Raw genomic sequence first — 14,631 nt, forward strand, 5'->3', positions numbered from 1 at the left:
GCCCATAGCCCCGCCCTTCGGCCTCTACCTTTCCCTCCCCATCCTCCTCCTGGCTCTGTGTCTGGGATCTGTGACCTCCTTCCTCTCAGGCACAGCCCTTTTCAGTGGCCCGACAACGGCGCCCCCCAGCTGGTCTCCCCCCAGCCCTCTCCCACCCATTCTCCACCCAGTGCCAGCGCCTCTCCCAAGGCACACATGTGAGCGCCATCTCCATGGTGGAAATCTCCGGAGCAGCAGCCCAGGGAAGAAAACCGGCTCTGTTCTAGGCACCTGCGGGCTACGAGGTCGGATGAGGAGCAGGTGAGGTGTCCCCTGGACCCCCACCTCACCTCTGCCTCCCCGGTGCCATTTCCTGCTCCCCCAGCCCAGAGTGGGATCCCAACCCGGCCTCAGGCCTGGCTGTCCTCTCTCTACCTGGGATGATCTCCCGGGCACCAGCCTGCCTCCCCCCTACCCGCTCCCCCCACCACAAGCGTTTGCCCAGACACCTTCTCTGACCGTGGCCTGGCCCGAGCCTGAGCTGCCAGCTCCAGTCTTCCCTCACCCCGCAGCACCGGCTCCCTGTGGCCATGGCCAGGTTTCCTGGTCACCCCGCTCCGGCCAGAACATCCGCTTTGCAGCCATGGTGGTGTGGAATGAGCCACACTCAAGAGATACTTCAGTGAATCCAAGCCTGCCTGCCTGCCTGCCCGCCTGCCCGCCTGCCTCCCCAGTCTCACTCCCAGCCCTGCCTGAGGACCTCCCACCGGGGCACGAACCTGTCGGGGTGCCCACCCACAGGGGCAGCCCCCAGCGGGAGGAAAGGCCTGTGAGGCCGAGGCTCCCCGAAACAGGCAGCGCAGGCAAACCCGCAGAGCAGCGCGTCGTGGTGATTACATGGAAACCCCGGAATGGGACACTTTAACAGGAATTTTATGTTATAAAGGGGTGCTACACGACGGCGCCTTTTATCTCACTCTAAAACATCTCTTTAAAAAGAGCACCCAGGGGCCAGCGCCGCGGCTCACTAGGCTAATCCTCCGCCTAGCGGCGCCGGCACACCAGGTTCTACTCCCGGTCGGGGTGCCGGATTCTGTCCCGGTTGCCCCTCTTCCAGGCCAGCTCTCTGCTGTGGCCAGGGAGTGCAGTGGAGGATGGCCCAAGTGCTTGGGCCCTGCACCCCATGGGAGACCAGGAGAAGTACCTGGCTCCTGGCTCCTGCCATCGGATCAGCGCGGTGCGCTGGCCGCAGTGTGCCAGCCGCGGCAGCCATTGGAGGGTGAACCAACGGCAAAGGAAGACCTTTCTCTCTCTCTCTCTCTCTCTCACTGTCCACTCTGCCTGTCCAAAAAAAAAAAAAAAGCACCCAGGAAGTAGGCACCTCGGGGCCCAGCGAGCACCCTGCTGAGACCCATGCTTCCCTCTCTGCATCCCACTTTGAGGTGCAGATTCCACCATGAGGTTCCCTGAAGTCCAAACTCTGTGTCAGCCTGGCTTCCACGGCACCAGGGCCACTGAAGAGGTGCACGCCCCTGGCCGCCCCTCCGACCCCCAGGTCTCCCAGCTTTGGGCCCACCCGGAACTAAAGTGCTGCCACACCCCTGCTGTTTCTTTCTGCTGGCACAGGTCCCCTCCTGCCTGTGTCTCTGGCTGCAGCAGAGGGTCTCAACCTCGATCCACATGAGAGTCACCTGGGGCAACTTTAAAACTCGGCCCCGGGGCAGGTGCTTGGCCTGGTGGCTAAGACCCTGGTTAAGAGGCCCACATCCCATCCTGGAGCACCTGGGCTCAAACCCCAGCTCTGGCTCCGATCCCAGCCTCCTACGCCACAGACGCCGGGAGGCAGTGGTGCTGGCCCAAGCACTTGTGTCCCTGCCACTCACATGGGAGACCTGGACTGAGCTGCCAGCTCCCTGCTGTAGCCTGGCCCAGCCCCAGCCCTCGTGGGCACTGGAGGAGCGAACCAGCGGATAGGAACTCTGTCTAGTTCTCTGTCTCTCAAATTAACAGAGCAAAACTCTCCTCTAGGGTGAGCGTGGGCATCGGGCGTGCGGGAAGCCCCCGGGTGCTGGCAGGGGCAGGCAGGGTTCTGGGTGCCCCTCCCCCAGCAGAGGGATGGCTCCCAGCAGCCAGGGCTGTGTTCCGTTCACCTGAGCCCAGGCCCCAGAGCTGCCCCCAGCACACCTTCTCGGTTTATAAATCAAGAAACATGTATTGATATGTTAAGGTATGCATAAATTCAGAATCTTCTATCGTTTGCTGAATACAAATAAATCAGTGGAAGAATGAACCAATTCCATGAATAGGGAAAGGCAGTAGTTAAAATAAAGCCACATTTTTAAAAAGCCAGCACTATTAAGGCTGTTTTACAGAGCTCAGACACTCCACCCTGTGGGAAGAAGCCTGCTTTCATGAGCTTGTGCCTGGGCTGTGGCGTGCAAGGCAGAGTCGGCCCATTGCACGGATGGGGGAGCTGAGGGCAGCGTGCACGAGGAATCTGCTCAGGCAAGGATCATACTGACAAGAGAGGCCCTGAACGGTGCGCAGGACCAGAGCCAGGCTGGCCGAGACCCACACGTGTATTACTGACGCTCCCAGGAGCCCGAGCCAGCCAGGCCTCAGGCCCTGCTCCTCACAGGGAATCAGAAACCAGGGAACCACACGCATCCAACGCCCCGAGGCCCGGATCAACAGCAACAGCACAGGCTGGGCACCACCCCTGCCCGCAGAGCAAGGAACACTCCGGGGGACGCTGCCCACGGCGGGGGCCCACAGTCCTCACTCACATCCTGTGCAGCCAAGGTCAAGGTCCTGGTGCTCACAGCCTGGCTGAGCTCAGCGCCCTACAGGTAGCACAGACCGCGGGAACCTGCTCCACCTGCTGCGCCCACGGCTCAGCTCTGCCGTGCATGGGAGCTGGGACTCCTCTTCCACTCGCCCCAGACGGAAAGCAGCCGATCTGCCCTGCTCGGCCACGGCGCCTGGCAAACCTCGGATTCATGCGAACGCCCTGGAGACGGTCCCAATGGTCTCCTCCTGGCTGTGTCTGCAGCCTCAGCCTCTCCATGAGGTCACAAACGTCCTGGAAGGCCAGGGATGACAGATGGTGGCTGGCTCCCCTCCGTCCCCTACAGCCTCACTGGGTCCCATCAACCTGCCTCTGCCTGCCCCACCCCTGAGCCCGCCCCCCCAGCCTCCACTCTTCCCTCTCCCCTACACCATCCAGAGCCAGCCCCTATAAAGAGGGAGGCCACGCCACCCTCCTTCCAGCTGCACTTAAGATAAGTAAATCCCAAGCTGCCTCCCAGCCCCCGGGCCCTGAGTATTGTGTGTGCTGCCTTCTCTGGTTCTCCCTCCTTCTGCCCTCCTGCACTCAGCAGCCGCCAGCTCGCGGGCCCTGCAGGCACCCGAGCGCTTCCCCACGTGAGGACTTCGCACACGCTACGCCCACGGACGGGCACACTCTCCCCCAGACCTCCCTCGATCCGCTGCTCCCCTTGAGCCGGCTCTCGGCTTCGATGCCACCTCCTGTCCGGTCTGGATGGTCTAGACAGCCACCGGGTTACCTGGTCAGCCCACGAGACTTTGCCCTCACCTTCTGGCACACACTCCCTTCCGTTTATCCTGTGGACTTGGGGGTTTTCTCTTCTGTCCTCCTGTCTGAGGCCCCCCACCCATGCATACACCTGGTGAACCAGGCAAGAGGACTTGCAAAGTTCATGAAGAAATGGAATTAAAAGACAGCTTCATTTTGGTGCAAAAAATTATTGCAATCTGTGCATAGTTTTTCCACAATACTCACTTTCCATGAACTTTAAAACATTTTTAAAAAGATTTATTTTATTTGTTTGAAAGAATTACAGGGAGAAGGAAGGGGAAAGAGAGAGAGAGAGAGAGAGAGAGATCTTTAATCCATTGGTTCACTCCCCAAATGGCAAATCTGGCCAGCATTGAGCCTATCTGAAGCCAGGAGCCACGCGCTTCATCTGGGTCTCTCACGTGGGTGCAGGGGCCTAAGCACTTGGGCCATCCTCCACTGCTTTCCAGGACACATTAGCAGGGAGCCAGATCAGAAGTGGAGCAGCTGGGACTCAAACCAGCGCCCACATGGGGTGCCAGCACTGCAGGTGGTGGTTTTACCCGCTACACCACAATGCTGGCCACAGGACTTTTTTTTTTTTTTTGAAAGGCAGAGTGGGGCATCTTCATGGCATAGAGGGTTAAGATGGTAGCATCCCATATCGGAGTGCCAAATCCTGGCTGCTCTGCCTCTGATCCAGCTTCCTACAGAAGACGGCCCAAACAGCTAGAGCCCTGCACCCATGTGAGAGACCCGGATGGAGTTCCAGGCTCCTGGCTTCAGCCTGGCCCAGCAGTGTCCATTGTAGCCATTTGGGGAGTGAACTAGAGGGTCTTTCCCTCTCTCTGTATTACAATGGATTTCAGATAAACAAAGAAATCTTAAAACATTAAAAAGGAAGCTGTATCAGAAATGGAGGTGGTCTCAGTCCCAGGCACTCTGGCACGGGATGTGGCGTCCCGCGTGGGGGCTTAGCCTGCTGCACCACAACACCCACCGCTCCGTGGAGACCCTCAAAAGCTCGGTGACAACAGGGGCCTCCTATCCTGCTCACAAAGCCTGGCATTCAGCAGAGAGCAACAATTTCCATAACACACGCGAATTAGCAGCTACAAAGGACCTGTGCCAGGCACGTGCCAAGGCGCCGGGGCTGTCACTGCGGACGCAGCAGGTGCCAGGCAATGGTGTATCCAGCAAAGCATCCAAGCACCAGTCAAGTCATTAACTGCGCGTTTGAGAGATAGGCTGGCGGTTACGAAGGCAATGAGAAGTGCAGAGGTGTGTGCACCTGTGCGTGTGCACCTGCTGATGGGCGGTGGAGGCACATCCCCTGACCCGCCTCCATCAAGAGGTGGCGTCTGGCTCCTGGGCCAGCCCAGACCACTCAGTTCTAAGGGACAAAATGCAGTGGAAGCGAGGCTGTGTGATGTCCTGGCCACATCATCAAAAGACACACAGCTTCCACAGGCCCTCCACTGTGGAACCCAGCCGCCACGCTGGGAGGAGCACTGGGGCACAGCCCCTGCTGAGGGCTCGACCAGTGGCCGGCATCAACCCCCAGCCACACAAGAGACAGCAAGACAGAGAGAGAGAGAGAGAGAGAGGGAGCGAGCCAGCCGGGCCAGCCTTCAAGGCAGCCCCTGTCCCAGGCAATTAACCACCACTGCAAGCCAGGGTCTCCAGGTGGAGCCCGGTCAACCCCGTAACTGCCAGGACAAAGGCAGCACAGTTCCCTCTACCCGTGGGTGGTTTGCTCCTCGGCCACAGGGAGCTGGAACAGAGACCACTGACCTCGGGGAGTCAGGCAAGCTTTTCCCGAAGAGAGAGAGGAAAGCTGAACCAAATCTGCACGAACTCAGGGTCACTCTTCACGGGGAGACCTGGCAAGTGGAGGAGGTAGATGCAAAGGTACTGCGGCAGGCGGGAGGGAGGCCCGAGCAAGGAAGGGAACAGACTGTCGGTGAGGGACAGGGAGGGAGGCAGGAAGCGGTCCCCGGCCTTGGGTGGCTGCCCCTCCTTGGCAGCTGGGCAGCCCGGGACAAGGAAACGGGGCTCCTGCCAGCGACTGGGACCGACACGCCTGCCGCTCCAGGCCTGTTTGAGGAGTAAAGGAGCCGAAGCGAGCAGCGCGCCCACCGCGGTGCCAGCTCGGCGCTGGGCTCTTCCTCGTTTTCCGGCTGAAAAAGCATTCTCAAATCTCCAGACCCCGTGTGTCTCTCTCGGCTCGAGCTTAGCCCCTGGCACAGAGGACGGGAGCCTGGAGACCCGGCTCCAGCATGGCCGAGTGACCTCCGGAGAGTCCCTGAGCCTCACTCCTGATTTTCCCAAGAATAAAAGAAACGCAAAAGTCAAACCCACCTCGGGGCCTGGTAGTCCGTCCACACGGCCCCGCCTCCCTTCCAGCCCAGCTCGTGTCTGTCGGTCACATCCGCCCGGGAAGCAGAGCTCCGAGGGGTGGACTGCTTTCCCTGAGGGCGGGCACAGGCTCCTCCTGGGGCCTCGGCCACGTGCGTCATTTGCAGGGCGAGCCCAGGTCCCGGGCTGGGGCGGCTGCCGTGGGCTCTCGGGCCTGCAGCCAGCCTGAGCCTCGGTTCACTCCCACGCACGTCTTCCGGAGATGCCTTCGCAGGGGACTCTGCTGGGCTCTGAGGATCACACGCCCAGCGTGGCTGCCCGGGGCAGGGACGTGAGTGGAGCTCCCTGGCAGCCCCCTGCTGCTGCCGGAGGCCGGGGTGTGGGGGGGCGGGGGCACCCGCAGCCTCCAGGACCGACTCGTCCTCCCGGCTCCCTTCTGCTGCTCCGTCCTCAGCGGACAGCGCCCACCGGAACCCTGTCCAAGCGACTCCCGGCCTGAAGGTTAGTGACCTATGACTGCTGCTGCTGTTGTCCTGACCGTGACCTTGTCCTGCCGCTCACTGTGTTTCCTGGGTTCTAGGCTCTGCACTGTGTGAGGCTGCTGGTCTCAGGCACAGCAGGTGTGGTCACTAGGCTCGTTTTACAGATTGGAAACTGAGGCTGCAAGCAGTTTTGGATCCCTTGCCCAGGTCACTTAGCCATTGAACAGGGCTGGACCCCAGGTCTGGAGGGCAGGGAAGCCAGGTTCTGTGCCTCGTGCGCTGAGTTCCCGCTCAGTACAGTCTGTGTCATTCCTGCCCCCCTAGCAACCCCTCCCCAGGTGGGGAACAGACGAGGAAGCTGAGGTTTGGAGAGGGACATGACACGTCCCGGATCCCACAGCGAGGAGAGGAAGGGCGGGGTCAGACTCCCTCCACGACCAGCACAGCAGCTTCGCAGGCCCCGGAACGTGCTAGAAATGCAGACCGCGGGCCCCTCGGCAGACCCACCGAGCCAGGGGTACTGGGCGTTGAGATAAGACTGAGTTTGAGAACCGCCCGCCTGGTGCCTCCCCATCCGGCCCAAACTGCCAAAGCTCACGGAGCACGGCTGCCCCCGGCAGGTCCCACCTGGGCTCAGTGTGTGGGCTGAGGGCGGAAAAGGGCAGGAAAAGGAGAACTGGAAGAGATGGCCCCTCCCCACTCCTCCCCCGTCTTGCCTGGACCCAGGCACCTGAGCCCACAGCCCTGAGGCTCAAGGTCACTTCCGCAGGGAACCCCCTGCCTGGCCCCTAGGCTCCTGGGAATCCTAGGCCTCTGTTCAGCCTCTCCCTCTCGCCTCTGGCCCGGCCTAGCCCAGGTCTGCTGGAAATGCCCCCCACCCCCACCCCACGCGAGCCCTTGCTCCCTGCAGGGTTTCATGGACCCAGACATGACCATGGCATTCTACAGGAGTGACCGATGGCTGCCCCAAAAGGTTCCTGGAAAATGAATGAAAAGCTAAGTTTCTCTTATTGCAAGAGCAATTTTAAAATCTGTCCAGAAATCACATTTTCCAGGAACTTTTTGAAGACTCCCATGTACAAAATCTCCTTTCGGAGGCTTTATCTGCCCGCAACCATCAACAAGGAACATAGCCGCGGAGAGGAGGGGCCAGGGCTGAAGTCATCCCTGGCTACAGGAACGTTCCTTTGGGATCCTGCACGTCCCGTCTGGAATCAGGTATCCTCCCCAGCACTTTCTACCTCCGCCCTGGCTGGCACGGACGGGCCAAGGGACAGGAGCGAGGATCGGCCACCTTCTCGCTTAGGGGAATCCTGCACCCCATCCCTGGGGCGGTGTTGCCCACAGAGCTACTGGAAGAGGAAGAAGCTGAAGCTGAAGTCGGCCGGCCCTCTTAGAGTCACAGGGAGGGAGGGGCGGGGCTGGCCCACCACCTGGGCTCATGGCATCGGCTCTGGTGCCGCGGCCGCAGTCTCCCGGAACCCAGCCCCTGCCAATGCGGACAAGTCCCTGTGTGCCTCTGTATCCCTGCAGGCGCCAATACCGGGCTGGGCGTGGGACAGGGGCTCGGCAAGCGTCCCCAGGAGAGGGAGGGATCCTTGACGGTGCCAGGGATATGAGGCGCAACCTATAAGACGGCTGTGCCTGGTGCCAGAATGTCCAGGGAGGTGGCAGCAAGGCCACTCCTGGGGCCCCAGCCACTGGGCTGTCTATGCGCTCTGTGGGGACATGGGCTGTCTCTGGTGCCCACTGCGGGCTCCCCAGCCCCTGGCACACACCCCACCCCTGGTGTGCAGATCCAGATGCACTCGCAGGCGCTGCACAGGGCCCTGAGTGACTGCTCTGAATGCCAGCGAGCTCCGAGAGATGACAACTTCCCAGCGCAGGGCCTCCTGCCCTCTGGGAGACGCCGATTCTTCCCGGACTGCAGAACAGGCATCTGCATCTTACAGTTGGCAGAAGCTGTGGACGTGGCCATGGCTTTGACATTTACTGGGCACTACTTGTGTGCAGGGATCTGGGCTAGGCTCCAGGAGGACCAAGAGAAACAGAAAACACATTCCCTGCACTGTCTCATCTGCCTCCCACGTCTGACCTGTGCTGTGGCCGCATCCCCACCCCCCAGCCTCAGGTCCACGCCCTCCCCCTTGGGGCACAGGCCCTCTGCCTGAGCTTTCACTTGCACGTGCTGACTCCCCTAACCTGCGTCCACACGCACTAACTCCAGGGCCTTACTGAGCACCATGGGCCATCTCAGAGGCCAGTGTGATTGGTCCAGGAAAGGACATGTGGCCCAAGCTGGTCCCGCGAAAGTCAGTCCCTGGATTTTACTGCACTCTGGGGGAAGAGAAGCTGTCTTTCGAGGGAGATTGCTGAATGTGAGGCTGATGGAGGAGCCAGTGCTGTGGAGTAGCAGGTAAAGCCACAGCCTGCAGTGCCAGCATCCCATATGGCACTGGTTCAAGTCCTGGCTGCTCCACCTCCAATCCAGCTCTCTGCTATAGCCTGGGAAAGCAGTAGAAGATGGCCCAGGTCCTTGGGCCCCTGTGCCCATGTGGGAGACCTGGAGGAAGCTCCTGGCTCCGGCTTCAGATCCGCGCAGCTCTGGCCGTTAGGACCAATTGGAGAGTGAACCAGTGGATGGAAGATCTCCCCTCTCTCTCTCTCTCTCTCTCTCTCTCTCTGTCTCTACCTCTGCCCCTCTGTAATTTTGCCTTTCAAGTAAATTAATAAATATTTAAAAGAAAAAAAAAGTGGGTAGAATTCTGGAGTAGGAGCCACAGGGAGCCGGCCGGCCTGAGAGCAGGGGCTCTCCAGGAAAAGGCAGGAGAGAAACGGGGAGGCAGAACTCCCCCTGCGCGGAGACCTGGGGTCCCGCAGGCCTGCGGCGGGAACATCCTGACACCCGAGACACAGACTAACATTTCTCCTCCTATATTTTATATCACTTAATCCCCTCCAAGATGCCTTTCTGCTGCTTGTAATGGAAAAATCCCTTCCGTGGCACCACCCACAGCTTGCCTCTCTCCCAGAGGCAGCGCAAGCCCGGAGCTCAGCTACACGAAGCCTCAGTGGCCTCCCCCCTCTGGGGCCCTGGCCCGGCTGTAGAGCCCTCTCGGCAGTCCTCAACTTGACTCCAGTCCGGGGCTGGCAGCTCCATCCTAATACACACTGCGCTGTCAAAAAAAATTAATTTCTCCGAAACAGACAAGGCAAGGTCACCGCTTCCCTGCTTTGCCACCTTCTTGGGGTCGTCACTGCCCACGGCAGGGCTTCGGAAAGGGGGGGCCCATGTCTCCGTGGTTAAGGAGCCTGGCACTCAAACACGTGGAAACCTATGACAAGAAATGAGCCCCTCTGGGTCTCTCACAAAGCGTGCGATTGTAGAGAAAGTCTCAGCATGGTGCTCCCAGGGCCTTAACTCCTCTGCCACCTGCTTCTCTCCCTGCTACCCAAAGCCAGCCCGTGAGCTTAGAGCCTCCCACAACAGGCTGGGCTCCCAGTCCTAGATCTGAAGCCAGGAGCCAGGAGCTCCCTCTAGCTCTCCCACGCGGGCACAGGGGCCCAAGGACTTGGGCCATCTTCCACTGCTTTCCCAGGCCATAGCAGAGAGCTGGATTGGAAGTGGAGCAGCCGGGACTTGAACTGGCATCCATATGGGATGCCGGCACTGCCGGCGGCGGCTTTACGTGCTATGCCACAGTGCCAGCCCCTCCATCAGCCTTACACTTTTATGGTCACCTACCTGTGCGAGTAACACTGGTTTCTTTGTTTAGAAATAAATTTGTACCAGCAAAAATGCACGTCTATTTAAGGAAAAAAATAAGGCAGCTGGAAGGTGGCTCTGGGTGTGCAGGGACCCACAGGGTGCGCGAAGACCTACTCGGTCAGGCACATGGCTCTCTCAAGGCCTGCGCCTCGGCCGCCCCTAGAGACCCCGCTCTGGTGCGCCTGTGGTTGTCCCGGTCAAAGCTCCTGTTGAAATCGGGTTGCCTGTGCGGTGACGGGAGGTGCAGCGGCAGAGAGGGAGGTTAATGTCTTTCCTGAGAGACGGGGTGAGTTCTCACGGGGATGGACTCCCGGCCGCAAGAGTGGGTTGTGCCGACCCCTCTGCTGCCCTCTCTCATACAATCGCCTGCCTGTCTTTCCTGCCACATCAGGACGCAGCACGAGGCTCCAACACCCGGCTGCCAACCTCAGGGACCCTGAGCGCAAGTCACCCTCTTTCCTTTACAAACCAGCCAGCCTCAGGTGCTCTGCTGCAGCGACAGGAAGTGGACTGAGACCACCCGGGAGGGCTGGGCTCTGTCTTCCTGCGTGCTGTGCCCTTGGCTTGGCTGCCCCATCCCCGCAGTCTGGTTCATAAGATTCCAACCTGGAGCGATTCCATGTGTTCTTAAGACCCAGGCCAATGTTACCATTTACTGGGGCTTAGTTTTGCATAACTAATTGGGAATTTGCAGTGTGTCTGGTAAACAGTTTCTGCCTTCTCTTGCCCACTCGCCATGGGTTACAACCAGACAGCCCCGCTGTGGGCTGAGCTATCCCAGAGGGGCAGAACAGACCTGTACCCGGGTCTGGCACAGAACTCGCTGACACAAGACAAACGGAAGGGACCCGTGCTGGGGGTGTGGATCCCCCAGGTACAAGCACAGGTGCAGACAGCCCAGGCCTGGGGCCCCGAGAGAGAGGGAGGGGAGGGAGGGAAGGGAGTGAGCTCCAGGGCTGGGTGCAGGCCCAGGGGCTCCTTCAGCAGGGTAGGCGCCCGCAGCGAGTGTCCTGGGGCAGAGGGGTCTGGCAGAGGCGGAGCGGAGGACCTGGCAGGCACAGTCAGCCACTTTGCAACTTCCCACGATGACTCATGAGCACCCCGCCCCCACCCCGACCAATCTCACTCGGGGAGTTTGCAGTGAACCCCCAAAAACAAACGCCACAGGTAATGCTGAAGCAGGCAGTCTGGGGGCCACAGTGGGTCCCAGGTGCCAGGTGCGGAGGGAGACAGGTGGCGCCTGGCATCCGAGGGCAGCAAGGCACGCAGACCGCAAAGATGCCCTGGAAGACTGCAAAGCTGCTGGGTACAAAACAGCCGAGCGGAGCGTGGCCTCGCCAAGGTTACTGAAGATACGCCCCAAATACTTCCACAGACATGTGTCTAATGAGGCAGACGCGGGCCGACGCGGGCATTCTGCAGCCAAACCCCGAGTGATGAATCTAACCTATGGAATCTCCCGTAGCAGCCGGCAACCGCACGCAGGAAACTCAGCCACACAGAGGTCAAGGCCAAGGCCGTTTCTGGCTAGAGAAACGCTCCTTTGTTTGAGTGACCAGACCATCAGATGGTTCAGAGAGCCAATGGTCCCGAGACGAAACGTGTCTCAGAGACGTCTTGGGAGAATCTTGTGCAAAAGCGAAAAGGCGTCTGGGTAACTTTGCTCCCATAGCCTTGGCTTTGGTTCTATCCTCGCTGCTTCTTTAAACATGAATTAAAACTGAAAAACAAAACTCTGTGTGTGGGGGGGGGGGGCGGGCGGGTGTTGGAGACGGTACCCAGCGCCTGCCTCCCAGTGAAGCTCTGGCCTTCCAAACAATGCAGGCCGGTCACTCATCAGATGAAGATTGAGTTTTATCTGATTAACTGACGGACAGCATCCTTCTCCATCTCGCAGGAGCCTTCTGTGGGAAAGGCATTTTGCAGACTGCAGGGAAAAGTTCAGCCTTGGCTTCCCTCCTGCTCGGCCAGTGGAAAATTACAAAGGAGGCCGGGCTGCCCTCGGCCTCGCTCACCGGATCCTCCTGGACCCAGGAAAACACAGAGAGAAACCCGAAAACAGAGACAGCCATCACCACCTACCTGGGGCAGAGAGCAGTCTGGGAGGCGGCGGGGGCGGGGGCGGCGGGGGCAGCGGGGGAGGGGGCCGGCACTGGCAGATGTGTTGGCAGCTGTCCGTCACCTTGGAGCAGGACTTCTGGGGCTCACCGTGCGTCACCTGCGGAGAGGAGCACACAGAGAGATGTAGGAGACAGGAAGCAATGGGAAGCCGAGACGGGCCCGCCCCACTGCAGTTCCCCAGGGACTGGAACCTGGGATGCCTCCCCAAAGCCGGGGCAGGAGGGACCCACGGAAGCTGGGCTGGCCAGCTCTGCTGGGGACCAGCTACGGGGCCCTGGGCAAGTACCTGGCTGTGAGGGAGGGGTAGACAAGAACGGGCAGGCCACCTTGCGGAATCCCCCTACTGCGCAAGCGAGGAAGCCGAGAACCAGGCACCGTGGCTGCCCGAGGGTGCCACTCTCAGTGCCAGGGCACGATCCCACCTCCTCGGCAGCCCGACCCAGCTGCCACCCCCATCTCCCTCGCTTCAGCACTCTGTCCAGTCCTCATCTTCTCGTGTCCACCTGGGGCAGGGCCCTCCCTTCCCGGGGAGGACCCTCACCCGGCCAGGCCTCTAAAGGGAACAGAGCAGCCTGCCTGGTGCTCTCCATCAGCCTCTGGGCGGTCATGTGGGGAGTGCTCCTCCAACCATCCCTACCCCCACAAGCCCCAGGTGCACATCCACACTGCCCTGGGACCGAATGACCCACGAGGCGCTGCTGGACCTGACTCCCAGCGACCTCTCAGCCCCGCCCTGCTGGGCCCCGGCCCCTGGGGCCAGCATGGTCTCCCGCCCAGCCCCCTTCTCTACCTGTTACTCAGCACAGCTCTCACCTGCTCCAGGAAGCTCCCCACCTCCCTGACCAGGCACCAGGCCTGGCAGTGGGGTCACCTGTGGGTGACTGCCTGCTGCCCACCTGTCTTCACCTGGGCATTCTACGAGGGGACTTCAAAAAGTTCGTGGAAAATGGAACTTAAAAGCAAGTGCATTTTGGTTCAAAAGATACAAGCACAGTGTTCTCCATGATACGCGTTCCCCATGATCTTTCTGCAAGGATTCCAAATATTTTTTGCACCAACACAAACACCGTTTTACTCCATTTTCATGAACGTTTGGAAGCAGCCCTGTAAGGTGTATGAGAGCAGGGGCCAGTGCCCCGGCCCACCCCCATTATTATAAACCAGCTCCCAAGGCAGCGCTAGCATTCGGTCAGTGCCTGCCGAGTGCAGGCAAGCATGCCGCAATCCAGGGCAGCATGCGCGCCTCTTGCTCCCTGGCCTGCTGCGTTGAAAGCCTGGTCTCAGTGTCCTTGTCCGTGAGCTTGGCCGGGTGGCTGCAGGTGGCTGTGCCCGCCCGGCAGTTCCCCAACCCTGGCTGCCGGGGAAGCCGGGCCTGGGAGCTGGAGCTGCCCAGGTTCCAGATCTACGAGGGGCAGGTTGGGGAGCGCTGGGTACACTGCCCGCATCCCTGCCCGCCTGCCGCGTCAGGGTCTGTGCTTGTCCCGGGGCCTGAGCTGATTTGAGGTACACAGAGCGAGCTGCTGGTCAGCCCCCACCTAGGGTGGCCACGGTTACTTTCTCTGGCTGTCTGTCAACCACGACGGAGTAGACCCCCCAGACCCGCAACTTCCCATGTGCAGCCTGCCTCTGGAGGCAGGGCCGAGCTGGCCACCTCGCAGGTGGCGGGTCAGCAGGCGCTGGGTCACGGCCACGGGGGCAGGTGGGCTGCCTGAACTTAATACTGGGAGGCCAGGACACTCCTGCTGGGCAGCATTTAGTGTTGTTAGAGGACCATCGACTGTGTCTCAGATCCTGGAAGGCAATTTTATCTCCCACTGGGAAGTGCCTCTCCTCCCACGGGGAGCCCTCTCTCGATTATTTTAGCGAGCAGATTAACTCCTTCCACATTGGGCTGAACCCACCCTCTTCTCTGCCAGTGCCGTCCTCAGCGTTCCCAGCACCGAGCCTGTCCCCCGCTGGATTGCCACTGCTCGAGACCCTGGGGGCTGCGGGGTGGCTCCGTGCTCCCGAGAGCTGGCCTCTGAGCCTGCCTCGCCCTGCACGCCACCAAGTATCCTGACTGCATGCCAGGCCACAGCCGAGGCCACGCCTCTTACCCCCTCCGAGGTGCAACTCAGAGAGTTCAAAGACAGGGGCGTGCTGTGCTGGCTAAACTGTGAGCTGCTGTTTTGAGTGGCTGTCGGTGACGTAGTGACGCCAAGTTTCAAGCTGCAGGAGGAGCAGCAGAAGGAGCCAGGTGCGTGAGGGCCTCACCCCGATGGGGACAGGCAAACGGCTCCATCCCTGTCCTCGTGGAGGCCAGCTCTGAGCTGCCTGCCCCCTCCCCGAGGGCAGCCATGGCACAG

At 60.4% G+C, this 14,631-nt stretch overlaps 1 protein-coding gene across 4 annotated transcripts in view; it reads right to left on the reverse strand.

Moving 5' to 3' along the window:
• The window catches only part of PRIMA1 (proline rich membrane anchor 1), a 49,254-nt gene that overhangs the window by 29,219 nt on the left and 5,404 nt on the right, over positions 1–14,631 (reverse strand). For all 4 annotated transcript variants that reach the window (XR_011385024.2, XR_007911819.3, XM_051826425.3 and 1 more), the window contains exon 3: positions 12,248–12,383. Coding sequence is in view for 2 of the 4 variants with exons in the window: in XM_051826425.3 (XP_051682385.1) it covers positions 12,248–12,383 (136 nt within the window). In the remaining 2 variants the exon portion in view is untranslated. The remainder of the gene's footprint in view (positions 1–12,247; positions 12,384–14,631) is intronic.

This window comes from Oryctolagus cuniculus, chromosome 20, assembly GCF_051225735.1.
Source record: "Oryctolagus cuniculus isolate XC-2025 breed Fujian yellow rabbit chromosome 20, ASM5122573v1, whole genome shotgun sequence".
Classification (NCBI taxonomy): domain Eukaryota; kingdom Metazoa; phylum Chordata; class Mammalia; order Lagomorpha; family Leporidae; genus Oryctolagus; species Oryctolagus cuniculus.